General features: G+C 48.5%; 1 protein-coding gene across 4 annotated transcripts in view; it reads left to right on the top strand.

Moving 5' to 3' along the window:
- The window catches only part of USF2 (upstream transcription factor 2, c-fos interacting), a 25,778-nt gene extending 3,356 nt beyond the window's left edge, over nt 1-22,422 (top strand). The window contains exons 2-10 of one of the 4 annotated variants that reach the window (XM_018554376.1): nt 9,735-9,781; nt 10,903-11,018; nt 13,228-13,347; nt 15,671-15,824; nt 17,007-17,094; nt 18,991-19,049; nt 20,270-20,364; nt 20,466-20,597; nt 21,587-22,422. In XM_018554376.1, coding sequence (XP_018409878.1) covers nt 9,735-9,781; nt 10,903-11,018; nt 13,228-13,347; nt 15,671-15,824; nt 17,007-17,094; nt 18,991-19,049; nt 20,270-20,364; nt 20,466-20,597; nt 21,587-21,676 — 901 coding nt within the window. In that variant the 3' untranslated portion in view covers nt 21,677-22,422. The remainder of the gene's footprint in view (nt 1-9,734; nt 9,782-10,902; nt 11,019-13,227; nt 13,348-15,670; nt 15,825-17,006; nt 17,095-18,990; nt 19,050-20,269; nt 20,365-20,465; nt 20,598-21,586) is intronic. The other 3 variants (XM_018554377.1, XM_018554378.1, XM_018554379.1) reach the window with 3 other exon arrangements.
- The last annotated feature ends 1,089 nt before the right edge of the window (nt 22,423-23,511 follow it).

The following is a 23,511-nucleotide window of genomic DNA, read 5'->3' on the forward strand; positions in this document are numbered from 1 at the left end:
TGCCAATCCAGGAGCCACAGAGTTTTTTTTAGGAGCCGGCTTTTTTAGGACAGTCTGACCAATCCAGGAGCCAGCAGGAATTGTATTTTTAGGAGCCGGCTCCATTAGCAACTAGAGAAAACCTGAAGGCGCTAGCTGTCATTTTTAAGACGCATTGGCGCCCTGGCTCCTTGGATTTGTCCGCCCCCGGTCTAATGACTGTAAAATGCCGATTTTGGTGCTATTGATCACAGGAACTTGTGTACATGGCAGGGAACTCCTCCTGGCTTCACACCGGTTCTGTCTGTATTTGTATTCTGTGGGGGGGGGGGGGGGATTTATCAAGATCGGGGGCAAGCAGAATCTGGAGCAGTTACCAATGGCAACCAATAAGCTTCTCTTTTCAGTTTGTTCAGTTGAGCTTTGAAAATGAAAGAGAGAAGCTGATTGGTTGCCGTGGGCGACTGCTCCAGTTGTGATAAACTCCTCCAGTGTGTTGGGTCTGAGCAGGAAGTGTCTGTCGGTTGCTTCATAGCGATTAGCAGCCAGTTTAACATTCCTCCATGTTTTATCCGGCTGCTGGCTGTGACAGGCGCTGTGCGTTTGGCTGGCAGTCACATGTTGTTTGCTCTGCATGCTGCAATCGTTTGTTTAGACGGCTTCTTGTACAGAAGACCTGTGACAGTTCACTTTCCTTTTAAGCCCGAGGACGTTCACTTCCCATTTTGTTGTTTATTATTTCTCCATTGTTACTCACAGCTGTGTGCTTTTTTTCTTACGACCTGAAACAATCCACACTTATTCATGTACAACAGTCTACATGTATTCATGTACAAAAATATGGTGATCAGGGCAATCAGGGGTGCCGTACCTTTCCAAGAGCAATTTGCTATCCAATCGCTGGCCAGAATGAGCGAAGCGCAGTTTCACTATCATTCCTCACAGGCGGAGTGCATTTGGTATCACTCCGCCTGTGACAGGAGGCGGGGCTATAGAGGAGGCATCTGCTTATGCGGCTCTGCTCCCTCCGGTGACGCCTCGCTTCCTCTAGCGCTGGTTTCGTTGGCACCGCTGATTTTCTCCTGCCTCCCCCGCGGCTCTTCAAGTTCCCCCTTATGCCACCACCGGCCGTGGAAATGGTCACAACTAGGTCTTATTTTCGGGGTAGGTCTTATTTTCGGGGAAACGGGGTACTCGCCTACGTCCCCTCGCTTGCGCCAATGGGGGTCCACTAATCCAGAGCTGCCTGGGTGGGTCCCCTTGGGCCGATGTCGGTAGTCTTCTGGATCCTGAGAGGACCCCTCTGGTGGGCAGCCATTGGGAATTGTGCAGGTCACACAGGCAGCGATAGAGGAGCCCATAAGAAGGGCCAAAGCAGGAAGTAAACAGAAAGGAGAAGGACCCGGCGCTGGATGATCACATGACTGCGGATTAAGGAAAGTTTTCTTTTCAGCCCATTGATCAGTGATGGGAATGTTTTTATTGCATCTCGGAGTTGGGCTGCAAGCTGGCCGCACACCGGTAGATTATTTTAGGGACATTCATATGAACAAATCTCATCAGAAGATTCAATAACGCCATCAGAGACTTGACGGATGACGTTCAAAATTCCGTTCAATTTTAACAATGGACTTTGTAATGAATGGAGCTTCCCGAACAAAAACCACGATCACTGTTAGAATTTCGTTCTGCAGAAACTTTACATCCCGCTCCTTTTATTTTTTTTGGACACTACTAGGGATGCACTGATAAAAAAAAGAGTACAGACACTTTTCTTTTTTTTTCTCAAGTACTAGCTGATACCAATTACCAATCCCAGCAATACATTATACAGCAATGCAGAATACCATCAGCTATAGAGGACTACAAATCCCAGCAATGCAGAATACCATCAGCTATAGAGGACTACAAATCCCAGCAATACATTATACAGCAATGCAGAATACCATCAGCTGCAGAGGACTACAAATCTCAGCTTTACATTATACAGCAATGAAGAATACCATCAGCTGTAGTGGACTACAAATCCCAGCAATACATTATACAGCAATGAAGAATACCATCAGCTATAGAGGACTACAAATCCCAGCAATACATTATACAGTAATACAGAATACCATCAGCTATAGAGGACTACAAGTCCCAGCAATATATTATACAGCAATGAAGAATAATATGAACCTAGATGCTCCGGGATGGCGGCCTGATGTCTCCAGGGTCTCAGGTGGGCTGTGCGGGGTCGGTATCGGTACATCCCTAGTCACTACAGTCTGAATCGACTGCTGATTTGACTCCATGAACTATAAGGAAACCGAACGAACATTCCAAAAAATGAACAGGATTCTACTGTATGGGCGGCTTTTAGTGAATTGTCATGTGATTGTGCTGCGTTCTGCCCTCTTCTACTTCCTAATTCTCAGAAATAATTGAGTGGGCTTTGCGGGGGGGTCTCTGGTGGGCCCTGCGGGGGGTCTCTGGTGGGCCGTGCCGGAGGTTTCTCACGGGAAGGCTGCCGAGGTCCCCAGCAAGCGCGAGACCTCAGGCAGACGCTTCAGTTTAAAAAAGTAAACCGCCAGTGTCTGCGTTTAGAATCGGGGCATTTTCACGACTACTCGTGACTCAGTATCGGTGCATCCCTAGTCACCACAGTCTGAATCGATTGCCGATTTGACTCCATTGATTAAGGAAATCGAACGAACATTCCGAAAAATGAACAAGATTGTACTGGTGTATGGGCGGCTTTTAGTGAATTGTCTATCATGTGATTGCGCTGAGCTGCGTTCTGCCCTCTTCTGCTTCCTAATTCTCAGACATAATTGGGTCAGTCAGCCTCATAGGATGCTCCGTGTTCCAGCGGGGTTCCTCCACGTTGGCAGTTCGGATGCATTTTCAATGCCATTAATGTCAGACTTCATCTTTTCTCAGTTCAGTTCTTCTTTGATTTTTTTTTTGGGGGGGGGGTAGAGAGATCAATTGAACTGCGCTTGGCATTCAAAGTGTATGAAAACCCGAGCAACAAACTCCTCCTTTTTGGTCCCATTCGATTTTAAAGGAACCTTTTAACTGGCAGAGGCCTTTTTGCATTTTTTTTTTCACATTGCATGTTAACCACTTGAAGACCGGGGTGTTACAACCCCTTCCTGTCCCGGCCATTTTTCACTATTCAGCACTGTTTATTGCTATCACATAGGGAGCTAATAGCACCCTATGCTGTATCAGCTATAGCTATATTATAGGTGACGGGTTCTCTTAAAAGGAGACATTAGGGGTCTATTAGACTCCTAATGTCTCCTTTCTACACCACTGAAGCTGAACTTGATCGGCTTCTTCACCCGGTCTCTGTGGCCGGGGAAAAGCAGCTCTGAACCTGTAATTGACAAATTCATCATCGCTTCCGGGTTCATTCACAGGAGGGGAGATCAGTGAATGGATGGTCGCTGGTCTCCCTCCTATGTATCCACCTACACCCTCCATGCTGGTTGCAGGTCTGCAGGATGGGGAGCAGATTCAGTTCTATTGGCTCCGGTCTACTCTAATCCTCTCATCCACTGCAGCTTATATTCACCTTTTCGTTGCTCCGTTAAATGCCTGGAGGCGAAGCAAATGCCAAATGTTTTTTTGTGTATGGAGGAGCATGTGACTCGCTCCATGTGACTCGCTCCATGTGACAAGCACATGGGCAATCAGCATCATCACACGGGGAGTCCACAGCCCAGGGGTAGGCAGCCTCGGAGCTCTAGCTGTTGTGGAACTACGAGTCCCATGAGCCTTTGCAAGACTGTGACAGCCACAGGCATGATTCCCAGAGGCAAGATGGGATTTGTAGTCATGTGTAATTCCGACATTCCTGGTGTCCTGTGTGTGAGAGCACTGCAAGTGTCAGCAGTCCCTGTCCATTATATGACAGTCCTGGTGAATAGCGATATCATAAATCGGACGTCGGCTTCAGCGCGTCGCTCCTCGGAATCTGATTCAGCTCGGCGCGAGCGAGAAATCCTTTCCTGAAAGACTTTGTAACAGCGGAAGGAATAATCCTATCTGTACTGGTGTGCGGCCGCTGCAGTGGGACCCATCGTGGGATTTGTAGTTTCGCCACAGCTGGAGGGCCAGAGTTTGGCTACCCCTGCTCTAGGAGATGGCAACTAAAGGGATTGTGATGCTAGAGCTCCGGTGCCCAATCTGCATCCCGAGGGCCACATGCGACCCTTCGGTGTCTGAATTTGGGCCCTCAGGCCCCCGGCAATCAGTACTGGGAGCATTCATTTGTAAAGGGACCTTTAATAACGACATTCTCTGGCAGTTGTATGTCTTTAACTGTCACCTCCAGCATGACTCCGGTCTCCATATACTCCTATAGAAGAATCGTTCACCATCTCCTCTTGTAAGTCTTCAGTAGCATTGTACATACACTATATTGCCAAAAGTATTGGGACGCCGGCCTTTACACGCACATGAACTTTAATGGCATCCCAGTCTTAGTCCGTAGGGTTCAATATTGAGTTGGCCCGCCCTTTGCAGCTATAACAGCTTCAACTCTTCTGGGAAGGCGTCCACAAGGTTTAGGAGTGTGTCTATGGGAATGTTTGACCATTCTTCCAGAAGCGCATTTGTGAGGTCAGGTACTGATGTTGGAGGAGAAGGCCGGGCTCGCAGTCTCCGCTCTAATTCATCCCAAAGGGGATCTATCGGGTTGAGGTCAGGACTCTGTGCAGGCCAGTCAAGTTCCTCCACCCCAAACTCGCTCATCCATGTCTTTATGGACCTTGCTTTGTGCACTGGTGCGCAGTCATGTTGGAACAGGAAGGGGCCATCCCCAAACTGTTCCCACAAAGTTGGGAGCATGAAATTGTCCAAAATGTCTTGGTATGCTGATGCCTTAAGAGTTCCCTTCACTGGAACTAAGGGGCCAAGCCCAACCCCTGAAAAACAACCCCACCCCATAATCCCCCCTCCACCAAACTTTACACTTGGCACAATGCAGTCAGGCAAGTACCGTTCTCCTGGCAACCGCCAAACCCAGACACGCCCATCGGATTGCCAGACAGAGAAGCGTGATTGGTCACTCCAGAGAACACGTCTCCACTTCTCTAGAGTCCAGTGGCGGCGTGCTTTACACCGCGGCATCCCACGCTTTGCATTGCACTTGGTGATGTAAGGCTTGGATGCAGCTGCTCGGCCATGGAGACCCATTCCATGAAGCTCTCTACGCACTGTTGTTGTGCCAATCTGAAGGCCACACCAAGTTTGGAGGTCTGTAGCTATGGACGCTGCAGACAGTTGGCGACTTCTGCGCACTGTGCGCTTCAGCATGCGCTGACCCCGCTCTGTCATTTTCCGTGGCCTACCACTTCGTGGCTGATGTGCTGTTGTTCCCAGTTACTTCCACTTTGTTATAATCCCACTTACAGGCGACCGCGGAATATTTAGTAGCCAGGAAATGTCACGGAACACCTGAATCCGATGATTTGGAGGGGGAGGGGCCCAATACTTTTGGCAACATAGTGTATGTGGCCCTTTGGGAGATATCAGGGGCCTGCTATACCTTGCAGGTTGACTACCACTGTACTAGATCCTATTTGGTACCCTTAGGGCCCATTCACACTGGTGCATGGCATCAACTGGCGCTGAGCCGCACGTCATCGCGTCTGGTGCTATGGCTGCCTATTGATTTGAATGAGCTGGCAACCCGGCACAATACGCGTCCTAATCTTATCCATGTGTATAGCCCTTTAAGAAACCTCGTCTCTGTAGATTGTCATTATATATACATATGGGGCGCCTATATCTGTTCCTTCCTTCCTCTGCACTCACTGATTGAAAACAGACCCCCTGCAGTCTCTAATGATGTTGAACACCCACGATGCACCTGTTAACCAGAGATGTCGTGTTTGCTTAGATTGCTCGGAGCAGCATTTTGTTTTCAGAAGAAAAAGAAAGGAGGATTTGGTATTGTTTTATGTCCGATCGATATAAAGTGTGATGATCGGCCCGTATTGAGTGTTTTACATGCGGTTCCGTTTATGTTCATGGGAAAGGTTTTTTTTTTTCTCTGAAATGCTACTAGCATGACTCTTTAAATGGCACAATGGAAGTGCATGGGTGACACATTACAGGAGCAAACCACTTCCGGGCCGCAATACGTCTATAGACGGCGGCCCACAGAAGTGGTTAAAACAAGAACGCGGCCGCTGCAGCCGTGTTTTAGGTGTCGTTTTTTAACAGCCAGCGATGGCAGATAATGTACAAGCGATCCGGCGTCTATACAGCCACTGGATCGTTTGTACTGTGCGGCGCTGTTACCAGTGCCGGGGCCGCCATCATCTTCCCCGGGCTCCGCTATCCCCAAGACCGAATCTGCGGGTCTCCGCGAGACGATCGCAGAGAGATTCAGCGGCTTCCAGCCAATGGACCCGAAAGTGACGTGCATTACATCACTTCTAGTGTCACTGTACACAGTCTCTGGCTCCTAGAGCCAGGAGATGAAGCTGGGCAAGCGGATCAGTGCTTCCTCAGCTTCTTTGGGGTCCCTAGGTGACAGGGGTCTGAAAGACCCCTGATGTCTCCATAAAGAGGACCTCTCACACCCTATCTGCTATTACATAGGGGGCTTGTCAGTCAATAGGGTTAGTATAAAAATAAAAAGTGTTTAAAAATTAAAGTAACATTAAAAAAAAAGCAAAAAAGTCCCCCGCCCCCCACGTGCACGCACATACACACGCAAACAGGCATCAGTGCGCCTACGTGCGAAAACCACAATTGTGCTACACATGTTGCATATCATGGCGAGCGTCGGAGCGAGAGCAATAATTCTAGAGCCACCAATCACTGTTAGCACTAAACTGATGAGCCGTAAAATTGTTTAAAGAGCTCCCTGTGGGAAATTTGGGGTATTGATGGTTTTTTTTTTTTTTGCAGCTTCACGGGCGAACACAATTTTAAGGCTTGACATGTTTGGTGTCTAACAAAGGACAAAACAGAGCGCCTCCATAGTGTAAAAACGTCATTTATTGGTACGACACACAACTGGAATTCTGATGAAGGGGGCGTGCCCCCAAAACGCGTACACCTTTCGAACTCACAGGGGCAGAGGACAATGATGTGGTACATCCCTTCAGACTCCCGCTGCTAGAGATTTCAAGTTCTATCGACTTCTACATGCTTTTTACCACCGACTTTTGTAAGTACAATTCCAGTTGCTTGTCGTACCAATAAATGACGTTTTTACACTATGGAGGCGCTCTGTTTTGTCCTTTTGTTTCCCAGATCGGTGGTCTTATTGACCGGTGGGAGCTGCCTCTGTTGTGTTCTAATAATCGTTACAGCTGGCCCGCTTTGCAGCCAGAGGCGCCGGTATTGGTTTTTCGTTTCCATGTTTGGTGTCTATTTACCTGACGTGACCCCCAACTTTGATATTTTACCCAAAAATTGGGTATTATATTCCATTTCTGTGCGCAAAATTTTAATTTAGTTTATTTCATCCTAAAAATACCGGTTTGATCAACATTTGTGCAAATACCGTGCGACATTAAAAAGTGCAACTAGCATGTTTTTATTCTACAAGGCCTCTGCTGTCAATACATATATCATTGTTTGGGGGTCTGAAGCGGTTTTCTAGCCCAAAATGTATATTTTTCATGTGTGCGCAAATAGAAAATGCTCCGGGCAGCAAGTGGTTAATTACAAGGCCCAACATGTGTCTGGGAGTCGTGCCTGTATCTGTCAATCTTGGGACTTGTAGTTCCACAACAGCTGGACGGTCGGAGTCGCCCACCCCTGGCGTACAGGGATACGATAGTTGTCCGGCGTGACCATAACCGGCGGGGTTGCGCGTAGACTCCGCTTATCCGCAAAAAGACAGTTCCGTTTCCATGCAGCGAGTTCTCTCGGCCTCCCTGAGAAGAGGCTCAGCCATTGAATCGCCTGGATTCGGAGGATGATTTGTATGCACGGAGGACGCTGTTCATTAGCAGGGAAGCTTGACAGCTGCTAGAATTAGAAGCGAGATGACTTCAAAGGCTCAGCGTGAGAGCAATTACTGGGAGCCGGCACCTGTACCTCTCCGCGTGATGTCTGCGCGGCCGATAACGCTACGGCGCGTGATATCGGCGGGGGGAAATCCCTGCAGACACTGGGCTCAATAGCGTACCGCCATAGTGGCGTAAAAGGACACAAAGATCCAAGTGATTCATTAACCGTCCTAAATTGTAGCCAATGTGTCGCGTGTCATTTCACCTTCAGCACACCTCCCGGATATCAGTTGTAGGTTGGCAGGTGTAGGTAAGAAATGAGCAAAGTGGAGAATTTAGTTACTTTAAAGAAAAATGCAAAGAAATAATCTTTGCAGTGGAGGGGCTTCCCCGTCCCCGTCCCATCTGCAGGCTCTCCTGCCCCCTGGCTTCTAGACCGGTCTCTGCAGGCTCTCCTGCCCCCTGGCTTCTAGACCGGTCTCTGCAGGCTCTCCTGCCCCTGGCTTCTAGACGTGGAGCCGGCATCCCGGGCCAATTGTGAAACCGGGAGGTGGGCCATTACCAGCCGCCCGGCTTCCTGATTGGTTGGGAAGCCGACTCCATGCTGTTGGGCCACATCGATGCTGATTTGAGCAGGAAGTCTGCTTCCCAGCCAGTCAGCGTAGTGCCGGCTTCCCGGCAAACCAGGAATTACCTGCTGCCCAGCTTCCTGATTAGCAGTGAACAGCACTCCATGCTGTTTGGCCAGCTTGATGCTGATTGGCCGGGAAGCCAGCTCCATGTTCCGTCGTGGCACTGCCGGTCAGAGGAAATCTCCCTCTGACTGGAAGTTCCAGCATTGGGGAAGGTATCTGAGCATTTGGCTGAGTACAAGTACTGGCCCAAATACTCGGTATTGATACTGATACTAGTATCGGTATCGGTGCATCCCTGATTACATGCAGTTTTGCTAAATGAAAAGCTATGCAAATGTTTTTTTTATGAATAGAGCTCTCGGTGTCTGTGCGGCCTGTGCAGGTAGACGGAAGACTGACAGCAGCTCAGTGAAGCATAACAGAGAAGAGGGAAGTCTGGTGGGTCTGTTATCATCGTTCTGCATCACTCGTCTATTAATAGCTGATGGAAGTTGAGCTGTGAAAACTGCAAAAAAAAGGCCGTCAGTCATTACAGTATTTTATAAATCAGTAGAAATAACCTATAACGGCTCCGCCTCTTCTGGGAAGGCGTCCACAAGGTTTAGGGGTGTGTCTATGGGAATGTTGGGCCATTTGTGAGGTCAGGTACTGATGTTGGGGGAGAAGGCCGGGCTCGCAGTCTCTGCTCTAATTCATCCCAAAGGTGTTCTATCGGGTTGAGGTCAGAACACTGTGCAGGCCAGTCAAGTTCCTCCACCCCAAACTCCCCCATCCATGTCTTTATGTACCTTGCTTTGTGCACTGGTGCGCAGTCATGTTGGGACATGAAGGGGCCGTCCCCAAACTCCTCCCACAAAGTTGGGAGCATGAAATTGTCCAAAATGGATGGACTTCTTGCACAGGTGACAACCTATCACAGTACCACGCTTGTAGTCACTGAGCTCCTGAGAGCGACCCGTTCCTTCATAAAATGTTTGTAGAAGCGTCTGTATGCCGAGGTGTGTGATTTTATACAACTGTGGCCATGGAGGTGATTGGAACACCTGACTCCAATGATTTGGAGGGGCGTCCCAATACTTTTGGCAATAGAGTGTGTGTGTGTGTGTGTGTATTTTTATATCAAATAATTTAATTTCTTTTTTTCTTTTCACAGTCATGATAAAGGACAGGAAACAGATGAAGTGGTAGAGTTGCATGACGGTAAGTCCCTCTGGGGTCGCGGTTGTTTCAAGCTCTTACTTTCCTGGCTGTCTGCAGAGTAGTATAGTTGTAATACATGGAGCAGATATAATATTGCTTTGTACTGCCCCCCTGAGATTTCCCCGCAGCCAAAGCTTTGTCATGTGAGCAGTTATGTAGCAGCTGTGGATCTCTCACATTGTATTGTGTGTTGATTTGTAGCCGGATGAAATACATGTGCATGCAGTTATAGATTGCTGGTGTGTCCGAGTTATCAGCAGTTGCATTGCTGAACACAAGAAGCCAGTAAAGCTGGTGCGTGAATTGGATTTCTGTGTGCCGGTGGTATGAATATATAGAGCAGCCTTTCTCAAACATTTTAACAGGGAGGAGCTCTTGAGTTTTCTTTTAGGTCTCTGGGAACCCCTGCCAATATTCTATCTACAGCTCACAGTACAATAGCATAGTGGTCAGTAGGAAGAATGCTCCTTACATTGGTGGTCCCTGGGTGGAACTCTCCTTACATTGGTGGTCCTTGCGAAGAATGCTCTTCTTACATTGGTCATCCTTGAGAAGAATACTTTCCTTACATTGGTGGCCCATGGGAAGAATGCTCTTCTTACCTTGGTGGTACTTGCGAAGAATGCTCTTCTTACCTTGGTGGTACTTGCGAAGAATGCTCTTCTTACCTTGGTGTCCCATGGGAAAAATGCTCTTCTTACAATGGTGGCCCATGAGAAGAATGCTCTTCTTACATTGGTGGCCCATGGGAAGAATGCTCTTCTTACATTGGTGGCCCATGGGAAAAATGCTCTTCTTACAATGGTGGCCCATGAGAAGAATGCTCTTCTTACATTGGTGGCCCATGGGAAGAATGCTCTTCTTACGGCTAGTTGAAAAGTTCATTGGTGTCAGTGCTTACATTTCTGAGAGGTGATAACTGCTCAACCAGGAACCCTGGTTGGGAAACTCAGCCCTCCCATTGGTCGTAGTTTAACCCCATCAGTACAAACACTTGGAGGGATGGCAGAATTAGGTGGGCTGGCCTCGGTACAGGAACAGGGAAACAATTCTGGTATACATATAGGCTGTGAACATAGTTGTCTATGAATAATGATCAGCATGATGTCATTTATCAGCAGGAGATGAGACGAGCGCTGATGAGCATACCGCGGTGGCCATTGCAACTGTCCAGCAAGCAGCCTTCTCAGACCACAACATTCAGTATCAGTTCCGCACAGAGAACAATGGAGGTCAGGTATGTAGTTCACGCTACCGTGAAACAATGGTGGTCCACATCACCTCATACCCTGGATGTTCTCAAGTCGTGAGGTGGACATGCCATTCATCTGTGTTTGTCACTGATTAAGTTAGCCCGTATCATTTCGGTGCCAGTGCCTCAGGGAGATCTGAAAGACACAAATTAGAATTACAATTTGGGTATCACTAATACATGATTTGAATGTATTGCTTTAATGGCTGACTTTGACTTGGTATCAGCCTCTTGCAATTCCTTGTACAGCAGAGCTCTCACTGGGAAATAGGCATTTCTAATGCCTTGGTTCTCAACTGGTGGGTGGCGATCCCGTGTTCAGTGTGTCCCCACATGCCTTACACTTTTCTAGGTGAGAGGCTCCTCTGCCTCCCCCTAGCGCAGCACTGTCAGTTCTCACGCCGAACAGCCATTCAGAATATGCTGCCCGGTGCCGAGTGTCAGCTTGAGGTGCAGTGGAATGGGGCTATGGCCGCAAGGGAGCTCCATCCATCCGTGCATTGCTTACAGCTCCCTCATGTGTCTTGTAGAGGTGCCTGGACCGGAGTGACATCACATTCTCTCCCGGCACCTCTACAAGGCGCGCAAGGGAACTGCACCAGCAATGCACATATGGATGAAGCTCCATCACAACACAGCAGCCCACGCTGGACCCCAGGCTGAGGAGTCACTCCAGTTCTTGTAAGATAGGGATACCGGGTGGATCTTGGGGAAAAAAAAAGATAAAATGTTTTGGAGTGTGTATGTCGGTCAGTGTTTTTAAGGGGCCGTTCACACTAGCACAGTGCGTTGGTGGCACAGTCCCGTGCGATTAACACACTGTACTACGCAAAGTAGCAATTCTGGTGTGGGAGGTGTGTTGCATTGCCATTCATTTGAATGGCACCCCAAACGCACCTCCCACCCACAGTTCGATCGCCCGCACCGGAATGCTCGGTACCGCAATGCCGTGCATTCCAGTGCTGTGCGACTTGGGTCATGACTTTAACCTCAGGACCCACATTTGTCCTTGGTCATACACAGGTTGAGAACTACTGATCCAATGTTAGCAGTTTGCCTGCGGCTTTATTGCAAACGCTTCACCATTATAAATCCCATGAACTAGCAAATGATTTTAAAGTCTGTTGCTGGCTTCAGGAATCTGTACAGTAAAGTCTCCTCCAGCACAGCTTACTATACAATAGGTAGCAGTGGCCCATATGGCATTGGGAGATGGAAAAGGGAGGCCCTGTCACAAGTTGCATGCCGGGTTTTCCAGGGTGGCGTGTACTTAAAGGTTGCAGTAAGGGTTAAATGATAATCCTACTTTTCACAGCATTAACGTTAGCAGGTCCTTTTCCACATCCCCCATCCATTTATATTTACCCAACACAGATTGCAAAACCGCGGTTGCCCCTTTGCCTAACGGGCATGTCATTTCAGCCCTTCTGTGGGTCAACTAGCTATTGGTACTGGCCTGCTTGGCTCTCACTGCCATACAGTGTAATTGAAAGGCCGCCATTTTGTAGTTGGCATGTAGGGATATACCGATATCAGTATCAGTATCGATGCCGAGTATTTGGGCAAGAACTCGTACTCGCCCAAATGCTCCTGATGCCTATCCCCATACCAGAACGTCCGGTATCAGGAAGCTGGTCGGCGATTCGCCGGGAAGCAGGCTCCATTCTCCCTCGTCACTCGGTGATGAGGGAGCATCGTGTAATGACTCGTTGCCCGGCTTCCTGATTGGTCGAGAAGCTGGTCAATCAGGAACCCGGGCAACAAGTCATTACACGGCCCCGGCTTGAAAGCCTGCTCCTTGCTTCCTCGTCACCCGGGGATGAGGGAGCATGGAGACAGCTTCCCTGCTTATCGGGAAGCCAGGCGGTGAGTTTTTACACGCCGCCTGACTTCCTTAATGGGACTTCCGATATCGGCGAGTACCGAAAAGCCGGTATCGGTGCATTTGTTCCCTAGTAGCATGCATCAGCAACACCTGAAATTTCAGGTTCTGGGTGGACTGAACGTTTTATAGGAATGAAAGGGCTTATAGGGGAGCGGCTGTTTCAAGCACAGCAGGGACTTTCCAGTCCTAAATTGACAGTAGAAGTCTAAAGAGTGTGATTGTGGCTGTATAGTCTTCTCCTTCTTCTCTTCAGTCTCTGCATTCGCTGTAAACTTTGGTCCATTTTGTGTTTTTCTTGTCCTTTTCCAGGTGACATACAGAGTAGTCCAGGTGACAGACGGTCAACTGGACGGTCAGGGTGACACGACTGGAGCAGTGAGTGTGGTTTCTACTGCAGCCTTTGCTGGCGCCCCACAAGCTGTAGCGCAGGTGAGAGGTCAAAGATGCAGTGCTAACCGTGTGTATGTAGTAAAGAGGACCTGTCTGTTTACTAAATACACACCGCTCATTGTGTCATGGGGGAGGATGTGCCAAGGAGCTAATGTGCCCATTCTCCTTGGCTGCTTTTCTCCCAAAGCTCTTTGTTAGGCAAATATTGTAATATATTACAGCTTACCAGTGCTTACAGTGACATAAAAGTCCCCCCTCCTGTAATAGCACAGTGCCGAACAGCTGCTTGAATCGTTTCATCCCCGTGAGTAGAATTAATTCAATGCCGGCCGACGGGTAAGAACTTGTTTGACAGCACAAAGCCATTGGACCTGCGGGGTTCAGCACAAATAAGGATACCATCCTAAAGTTGGCATCACAACCAGGAAATGTGCATTTTCTGGACTCCCGTACTGGTCACGGATGGGTTAACAATAGAGGTTATACCTGGGCGCCTTTTGTTAATGAGATTTCAGAATAATGAACGGAGAAGGACACGGAAAGTCGTTTTGTAGGCGGAGTAGAACAACTAACTATGCTGCGAGACTAAACTGCATCAAGTGGTGAAAAGCATAATGCTTCATTGAGCATTGGATACATTTATCAATGGATGTCTGCAGGAAGATACATCTGTAATTGTTCGCAGTATCCCTACTGGCTAACTTTCCTGCGCTGTCTAGGAGGAAGACCCTAAAATCAGATCAGGGACTCTTTTCAGTTTATGTTCTACAAAAGATACAGCAATCAAGGTCTAAGGCTAGGTTCACACCAGATGCAGTGCGTTCCGGCCTGATTCTGTTGCGGCCGGCTCACTTTTTTGTGGGGCAGGAGGGGGCGAGGCGGGCCATTAAAGTGAATGGCACCGTAGCCACGCCCTCCGGCCGCACGGGATAACAAGGCACATTATACCTGCGGTCCGGTGCAATCAAAACGCGGCGAGCACTATTTTGATCACACCGGACCGCAGCCATAATGTGCCTTGCGGCCGGAGGGCGTGGCCACTGTGCATAGTGCTTGCAGCATTTTGATCGCACCAGACCGCAGGCACAGTGTGCCTTGTGATCCCTTGCGGCCGGAGGGCGTGGCCACTGTGCATAGTGCTTGCAGCATTTTGATCGCACCAGACCGCAGGCACGGTGTGCCTTGTGATCCCTTGCGGCCGGAGGGCGTGGCCACTGTGCATAGTGCTTGCAGCATTTTGATCGCACCAGACCGCAGACACGGTGTGCCTTGTGATCCCTTGCGGCCGGAGGGCGTGGCCACTGTGCATAGTGCTTGCAGCATTTTGATCGCACCAGACCGCAGACACGGTGTGCCTTGTGATCCCTTGCGGCCGGAGGGCGTGGCCACTGTGCATAGTGCTTGCAGCATTTTGATCGCACCAGACCGCAGACAATAATGTTCCTTGAGATCCCGTGCGGCTGATCGCATTGAGGGCGTGGCTACGGTGCCATTCACTTCAACGGCCCGTTACGCCCCTTCCTGCCCCACAGAAAAGTGAGCCGGCCGCAATGTGATGCAGTGCGTTCTGGCAAGAATTGGGCCGGAACGCACTGCATCTGGTGTGAACTTAGCCTAAATGTGATTAGGATATAAATACAAAGAATTATAATATAGAGCCAATCACGAGGGGGAAATTAGTGTTGCATGAATGTGTGTCGGTATGAAGACAACGTTGTCATTTTTGGTGCGGTGAAAGGATTATCTGATTTTTGTATCTTTTTACATGGTGGTAAAGCGTATATTATTAATATACAGTATATAGACTTTGGTGGTGACTTCTTCGCAGGTCCTGCTTTCTTACATGACCATAATCTGATATTTAAGGATACCTCTTAACACCCCGGGTGACAGCCATGGCTCCCTCCGTAGATGCAGGGGAGTGAATGAGCCTAGGCACCCCAGGAAGTGTGTGTGGCAGGATCACCAGGTGAAAATAAAGGAAATAAAGCTGATACAGCCTCCTCATCTAAGGTCTGGTAAACTGCAATAGATTACATCTCAGTTTCAGGGATTCAATACACTTTACATTTGTAGGGGGGCTACTAGTTAGAGTCAAACATTAGCATGGGGCAGAGACTGAACTGCGGGGGAAACGGGTTTCTCTGGGTGTTCCCAACAAAGAACACTGGTGAGGAAATCATCTTCCCTACCCTGCAGAGAACAACTTTGTGGAGTTATCCTTTAAAGCCGTCCCATGCGCATATGTTTACAAACTGGTGTAGATTTACGTCTCTGTATCTGATCGTTTGCCATCGGAGGAGGGAAGGGGATGCAGAGGAAGATGATACCATATTGATTATTTTATGTCTTCCCTGTACAGGCCGTCATCCAGAACCCTTTCAGTAATGGCGGAAGTCCTTCAACAGATGCAGTCAGCGGGGAGACACGGTTTGCGTACTTCCCAGCTTCCACAGTCGGTGACACCACAGCAGTATCCGTGCAGACAACTGACCCCTCACTGGCTCAAGGTGGAGGTGAGTGGAACTTATTTATCCGACATCCGGTCAGATTTTTAATATGTCTTTATGTGACGCAAAGCTTTGGCTGCTACAGTCTGCAAAAGATCTTTCAATATCAGGCTGCCCCACACTGATATTTTAGATTTGGGTGGACAGAGGAGGGCTAAATCTTCCGACTTTTTTTATATATCCTGCGCATTTCAGCAGTGAGACCTTCTGGCTCAGCCACTTACTGCTGCCTGATGTAAAGAATCAAAGATGAAGCTTAAAGAACAACTATAGGGTCAGGGCTTTTCCCCATAGTTCTCCTAAGGGTCACGGGAGGACACAAACTAGCGTCCTCCCGTCACCCAAAGCTCAGTATACCGCTCGTGTATACTGAGACGCCGGAACGGATCCGGTCAATACTGTCTGGATCCACCCAGCTGCGTGAGTGACAGCTGGCTCTGCCTATCTGGAAGCAGAGCCAGCTGTACCCGCCCCGTCCGTTCCGCCAGTCAGCGCTGGATGATCGGAACGGGGAGACTGAGAATCCCTCTCTGCAGGGATAAATCGAGAAGCGAGCGACGGTCTGTGTTCGCTCACCTTCCGGTCTTCCGACAGTTTCATTGTCACAGGTCGGCTCAGATTTATGAGGCTGAATGAAAATCACTTGCCTCATAGTTCTGCTTTAAGAACTCTTGGCGGCGGCATTGGCCAGCCATTGGAGATGGGTTATCAAATGGAAAGAGACCTTATCATGCCAAGGGGCGTTACAAAGGTATAGATTAAAGCAGAACTCCACCCATGTTACCCAAAGCTCCCACCACCAGCATTTTGTTTTAACCCTTTTATAGCCGGTGACGACATCACAGCTTCTTTCCAGGCAGGGGAAGGGGGGCATCCTTCCTGGACTGAGCGCCACTCAGTCCTGTAGTACTCTGAGCCTGGCTTGCGTGGTGACACAGGACGGGAAGGTTGTGTTAATGGCAGGTTGGGCTCACAGGAAATGGGCAGAATGGAAGAGTGTTCTTCTGCCCTGAAGAGGATTGCTGGTTCTGGACCAAGGAGGGGACAGCAATAGAACATGAAGTTTGGCAATTTGTTTTTATTTTTTTAATACAGATAGGGGATCTTTAATTTGTGACTTACAGCACTTCCTTCTTACTGTATGTACTAATCAGTCTGCTCTAACCATTTTATGTCCCCCCCTCTTAGGGCAATTTTATGTCATGATGACCCCTCAAGATGTGATTCCCGCTGGGACACAGAGGACTATAGCTCCGCGCACTCATCCCTACTCTCCGTACGTATCAATGGGACTTGTTAAGCTGTGATATGTTCCTACTAGGGATAATACAGAATCACCTGCACTCCATACAGCGTACAGACCTTGAGTAAGAGGCTGGTGCTTGAAGTGACAACACGGATGGTGCCGTGTCAAATACAGTCCATAATAGAAGTCAACCGGACCTCGATGATATGTGCAAGAAGTAAAGCCATTTTTATTCAATCATCACATGCGTCAAACAGCTGTTTTAAATAAAAAGTGCTTTACTTCTTGCACATTATGTTCCTACTAGGGACGCACAGATACCGATATTTATCTTTCGGTTCTCGCTGATACGGAGTACCGTTACCAGTACTTCCACTAGCCATGGAGCCAGCTTCCCAAGCAATCGGGGAACGGCGCGGTGTGTCATTACCCGCCGGCCGACTTCCCAATTGGCCGGGAAGCCGGCTCCATGTTCTCGCGTGGCACTGCCGGTCAGGGAAAACCTCCCTCTGACCGGAAGTTCTGGTATCGGGTAAGTATCGGCAACGGTACCAATACTAGTATTGCTATCGGTGCATCCCTAGTTCCTACACAATAAAACTACCTTATGACTGGTGGATTCACCTTCCGTGTAAACAACAATGTTTTTAGTTGTGCAGATTTCCTTTCGGAGACTACCTAGAGCTTGGTTATGAAAGCTGAACTCCAGTGAACGGTCTCGCCTGCCAACTGATATCAGCCAGTGTAGACTTTAAAGCTGAAATTCAAGTTTTCCATGTGTACTATTACTTCCTGTCAGCGTGTACACTGCAAAAGTACCTTTTATAAAGTCAATGATGTCATTTGGAAACAAAGTGCAGCTTTGCCCTAGGCACCCAAGAGGGCATGTCAGGGTAGCGCCAATGTCACTTCTGACACCACTAGAGAAACCTACAATTCTCATCATACAGTGGGAATTGTTGCTGCCTGTAGGCAGGATTCCTACAGATGTGAGAAGGCATGATAGACCTATAGTCTCCTGGCCTGCTTGATGTCATGGTGGGTGAGACAGACCAGGAGGCTCCTAGCCTGTCTAGTCAAGGTATGATGTCATGGTGGGTGAGACAGACCAGGAGGCTCCTAGCCTGTCAGTCAAGATATGATGTCTGGGTGGGTGAGACAGACCAGGAGGCTCCTAGCCTGTCCAGTCAATGTATGATGTCATGGTGGGTGAGACAGACCAGGAGGCTCCTAGCCTGTCCAGTCAAGGTATGATGTCTTGGTGGGTGAGACAGACCAGGCTCCTGGCCTGTCGATTTAAGTTAGGCAGTATATAATGGATGGGACAGACCGGGGGTATGAGAAGCTCAGGTCCTCCCAGTACAGTAATTGGTGATGAAAGTTCACTGCTGTTAGGAATTAAATAAAATGGGGAAGTTACATGACCGGTGGCTCTGGGGAAGGACATGTTTTTGTTGTTGCAACCTAATAAGTGCCACATGCTTTTTGTTTTCTAGTTACCGCAATTATTATTTATTTTCACACACTTTATTTACCAAGATCTTTTTTGACTAGCTTATACCGTGATCATGTGACCAGGAACCACACTGGCTGGCTGTTTGCCATCAGCTTAGGCTGCAGCCATCTATTGATGTGATCACTTGCCTCGGGTGAACATTTAGAACTGAAGAAGAATTCAGTCTTGCATATGACATTTATCTGATGTGGAAGTATCATAAGCAGTCATGAAGTGGTTAATGTCTGTCCCGTTCTATCCTTGGCGTGCATTCGAAGCTTTCATAGTGGTGTTTAGTCCATTTCTTTGTCAGTAGTCACTATGTACGACAAGAACAATGTACAGGTCACATGCAGTCTTACCTTCATTCACTATCTTTCTGTTCTAAGACAATGGAGTTGGTTAACTTATCTCTGTTTGCTTCCTATCAGGAAAATGGATGGAAACAGAACTCCACGCGACGAGAGGCGTAGAGCGCAACACAATGAAGGTAAATGGCTAGCCCCACCTACCCACTTACATGCACCTGTTGGTGTGTGTATATACTAGGGATGCTCTGCCGATGCCGAGTATTTGGGCGAGTACTCGCCGAAATGTTCTGATGCCTAGCCCGATACTTCTGGTATCAGGAAGCCGGGCAGTGCGTCATTACACGGCGCCCGGCTTCCCGATTGTCCACAAAGCCGGCTCCATGCTTTCCCGTCGCCTAGTGACGAGAAGCATGGGGACGGCTTCCCTGTTAATCGGGAAGCCGGGTGGAGAGTCATTACATGCCGCCTAGCTTCCTGAATGGGACTTCCGGTATACCGAAAAAGAAATATCGGTACTCGATAGAGAAATACCGGTATCGGTACATCCCTAGTATATACCCTTAAAGAAAAACTACATTAAAGGACCAAACGTTTGTGGTATGGGCTTGTTGACATTCCATTCCAAAACCATGCACATATTTATGGCGTTGTCCCCCCTTTGCAGCTATAACAGCCTCCACTCTTCTGGGGAAGGTTTTCCGCATGACTTTGGAGTCGGTCTGGGAATTTGTGTCCATTCAGCCAAAAGAGCACTTGGGAGGACAGTTACTAGTGTTGGGGGAGAAGACCTGTATCACAATCTGCATCCCAATTCATCCCAAAGGTGTTTAGTAGGGGTGTGTGCTGGACACTCCAGTTCCTCCACATCAGACTTGTCAAACCATGACTCTGTGGAACTGGCTTTTTATTCATGGCCACAGTTGACGTGTGCCCCGATTATCAGGAAGTCGGGTGTCGGATCATGACCCGCTGCCCGGCTTCCTGATTGCCTGGGAAGCCCGTGTTCTATCAAAAGAACACCGGCTTGACTTGCTGAGGCTGCCTGGCTTCCTGACCAATCAGGGAGGCTGTTCATAACCCACCGCCCAGCTTCCTGATTGGAAAGGAAGCCGTCTCCATGCTCCCTAAGCACTGTCGGTCAGAGGGAGATCTTCCTCTGACCAGAAGTTCCGGTATCGGAGCATTTGGACGAGTACCAGTACTCGCCCAAATAATCGGTATCGGCACCAATACTAGTATCTCACTAATTTTAATACAGGAGGCGGTACAACTGTGCAAGACTGAAGGGAAGGCCGGAGTTCAGCTTCATGTCCCTGGGATACCACTGACACTGCTGGATATATCTTTTGACTTTTCTCTGCCTGAGACAATTGACTGACCATTTCATTCTTACTCACAGTGGAGAGAAGGCGAAGAGACAAGATTAACAATTGGATCGTCCAGCTGTCCAAAATCATTCCAGATTGCAACATAGAGACCAGCAAAACCGGAGCGGTAAGATCGGTCCCATTTATAATGTCTGTTTTCATAAACGGTTTGTCTTTAGAAATCCATCTGATCCCTAAAAAAAATAAATGTCCCATTTCCCTTTCCAGCAGAGCAAAGGCGGGATTCTCTCCAAGGCGTGTGACTACATCCGTGAGCTGCGCCAGACTAACCAGCGTATGCAGGAAACATTTAAAGAAGTGGAGAGGCTTCAGATGGACAATGAGCTGTTACGTCAGCAGGTCAGTCACCCCTTTTGTGGATTCTATCGGGTTGTGGTTCTGTTCTTAATGAGTTGGTACTTTTACATGTTTAAGTATTTGGTACCTTAGACTGGGTTGCTGTAGTACGGGCGTTTCTTTTTGGCCTCATAACTATAGCTACTGGAACTGTGCAAAGAGGACGAGGAATACACACTATATTGCCAAAAGTATTGGGACGCCGGTCTTTGCACGCACATGAACTCTAATGGCATCCCAGTCTTAAGGTGCCCATACACAGTATGATTATTGTACGAGAATCGCGGGAAATCCCGCGTGCGACCGTTTCTACTGTACGGTCGCACGTCTTTGGTCGAACAAGCAGGCTTGAAAACACGCCGAGAATCGTATGATTCTCGGGGGGGTTAGTGGCCTGCTGGTTCGACAAATGCCGAACGGGCCGGTGTGCACACACAGCCCGTTTGCAGTCATCGGAAGCCCGCCCCTCATTGCAGTCATCGGAAGCCCGCCCCTCATTGCAGTCATCGGAAGCCAGCCCCTCAGTGGGGCGGGCTTGCGATGATCGCAAGTACGATCTGCCTCTCCAAGATGGGCAGATCATACGAGCTTTTAATGAGCTTACAAACATCGCAAGACAAAAGTCTTGCAATGTTTGTAAGGTGTATGGGCACCTTTAGTCCGTAGGGTTCAGTATTGAGTTGGCTCCGCCCTTTGTCGCTATAACAGCTCCGCCTCATATGTTTGTAGAAGCGTCTGCATGCCGAGGTGCTTTATACACCTTTGGCCATGGAGGTGATTGGAACACCTGAATCCAATGATTTGGAGGGGCGTCCCTCCAAATGGGACATTTGGTAATATAGCGTGTGTGTGTATTGTTTCTGACCTGCGCTCTCTCTTGTATTCAATGTACAATGAAGGTACGGGAGGTTCCCTGTCATCAGTGTGATGATTGACACTCTGCATGGTCAGTGACCGCTGCCACATTGACGGTGTTTACGTCCCTTTTCCAGATCGAAGAACAGAAGAACGAAAACACACTTTTGAGATCACAGCTGCAGCAGCACGGCATCGAGATCGTGGAAGAGACCCCGAGGTCGTAGATCCGTCACCGAGCCACACAGTGGGGATTGTTTTTTCGTTTTTTTTTTTTTTTATTATTATTTTATTTTTAGGGATTAAAATTGCCACGGAGAAACTTGTACATTAGCACCCCCTGTCCTTTTACTGTTGCCACCACCCCCCGCCTCTTCCCCCGGCCTCCCGCTACCCTTTAAATGTATCGTGTCAAAGATTTCTGTCGATCCTCATGAAGGGACGTCTCGGAACGCAAACACATAACGCGGAAGGGGGGGTGGTGCGAGGGACAAACGTGGGTCTTCCTCGCAGGGGGCAGAACCCCTCCACCTCCTGAACTTAACGGACTTCTCAAAGAACGGCCAGGCCTCTTCACTGCCAGCGGGACCCGGATTTGGCTCGTGGAATGAATTTCGGAGTTAGAGAGTTAAGAAATACATTGCATTGCTCTTCGTTTTTGTTTTTTTTCCTTTTATAAATATATAAATACGAACCATCCTTTAGACTTTTAGCAATGAATCCGTAGGTAACATGACTTCCTTTCGCCCTCTGAACCTTTATCCTTTTTTTTTTTTTTGCTTTCTTTTAAAGAAAAGAAAAAAAAAAATACAAAAACAGCAGTTGTGACTGTGTAGCACGTGTGGAAGGATGGAAGATAGTTTTAGGATAACTTACAGGGGAGGGGGGGTTATATATTACCGTAAGCTAAGAGCGCATTTGCCGCTGGAGACACAAGTTATTTGCCTGCGAGCTACGGATTTGTTTTTTTTTTTTTAAACTGTTCACGTCCACCTAAAAAAACCCGCTCTCCACCCCTCAACCTTCTTCTTGCAGCAACTTCAAACGGCCACCAGGTGGCGAAGGAGAGCTATGTATCAAGCAGGGTCATGAAAAGCCTATGCATCAATATCAGTTTTTGGGGATTTTTGTTTTTGCTTTCCAAGTCCTGTAAGCATCAAAGCTTCAAAAACAAAAAAGCAATATTTAATCGGATTACCATCAGGTGTATCTATGCACTTTATCCATCTCTCAGCAGCTTTTTTTTTATTTTCTGCATCATACAGTCCTTTGCCATCTGTGAAATGGGTTGTTGTTGTTTTTTTCTTCAGTGAATATGTAGAGTCTCCAAGCTGGACTGCAGGAACTGGAAAAGCTACCCTTGTAGGGGGGCATGCCTGTGCGCTGCAAGGGTTAAATGCTTGTTTGTGCTTTGGGTATTGGATAGGGATGCCGAGTATTTGGGTGAGTACTCGTACTCCCCCAAATTCTCCGATACTTACCTCTGATACCGCAACTTCCTGTCGGAGGGAGATTTCCTCTGAGCGGCAGTGCCACGAGGGAATATGGAGCCGGCTTCCTGGGTAAACAAGTGATCTCGGCGACATCGCTGGGATCACTTGTACTAAAACACCGGCTTGGCCGCTCTACATTTAGCCCTGCTTGCCCAAAGCCGGGCTAAATTTAAAAAACTACCCACCCCGAAATCCATGTCCCGGGCATTGGGAGATAGGAATTCCACACCCCTGCTGCCCCTCTACTCCCTTCTGCCCCAAGGCCGGGCCTTGTGGGAAATCCGGCCCTGCACGTGCATGCATGATGGCGTCCCAGAGGTTGACACCCGGCAGCCACACTGGGTGACACCATGCCTGGAGATGCCCCTGGTCAAAACCAAACAGCATTGAGCCGGGTTCCAGGCCAATCAGGAAGCCGTGCCGCAGGCAATGACCCTGCTGATTGGCTGGGATGCTGGCTTTCCTGGCCAATCAGCATTGAGCTAGCTAAACAGCTGGCTTGATGCCGGTTTGGCTGGGAAGCCAGTTTCTTGGCCAATCAGCATCGAGCTGGCCAAACAACATGGAGC

The sequence above is a fragment of the Nanorana parkeri genome, unplaced genomic scaffold, assembly GCF_000935625.1.
Source record: "Nanorana parkeri isolate BGI_ZX_2015 unplaced genomic scaffold, ASM93562v1 scaffold155, whole genome shotgun sequence".
Taxonomy (NCBI): Eukaryota; Metazoa; Chordata; class Amphibia; order Anura; family Dicroglossidae; genus Nanorana; species Nanorana parkeri.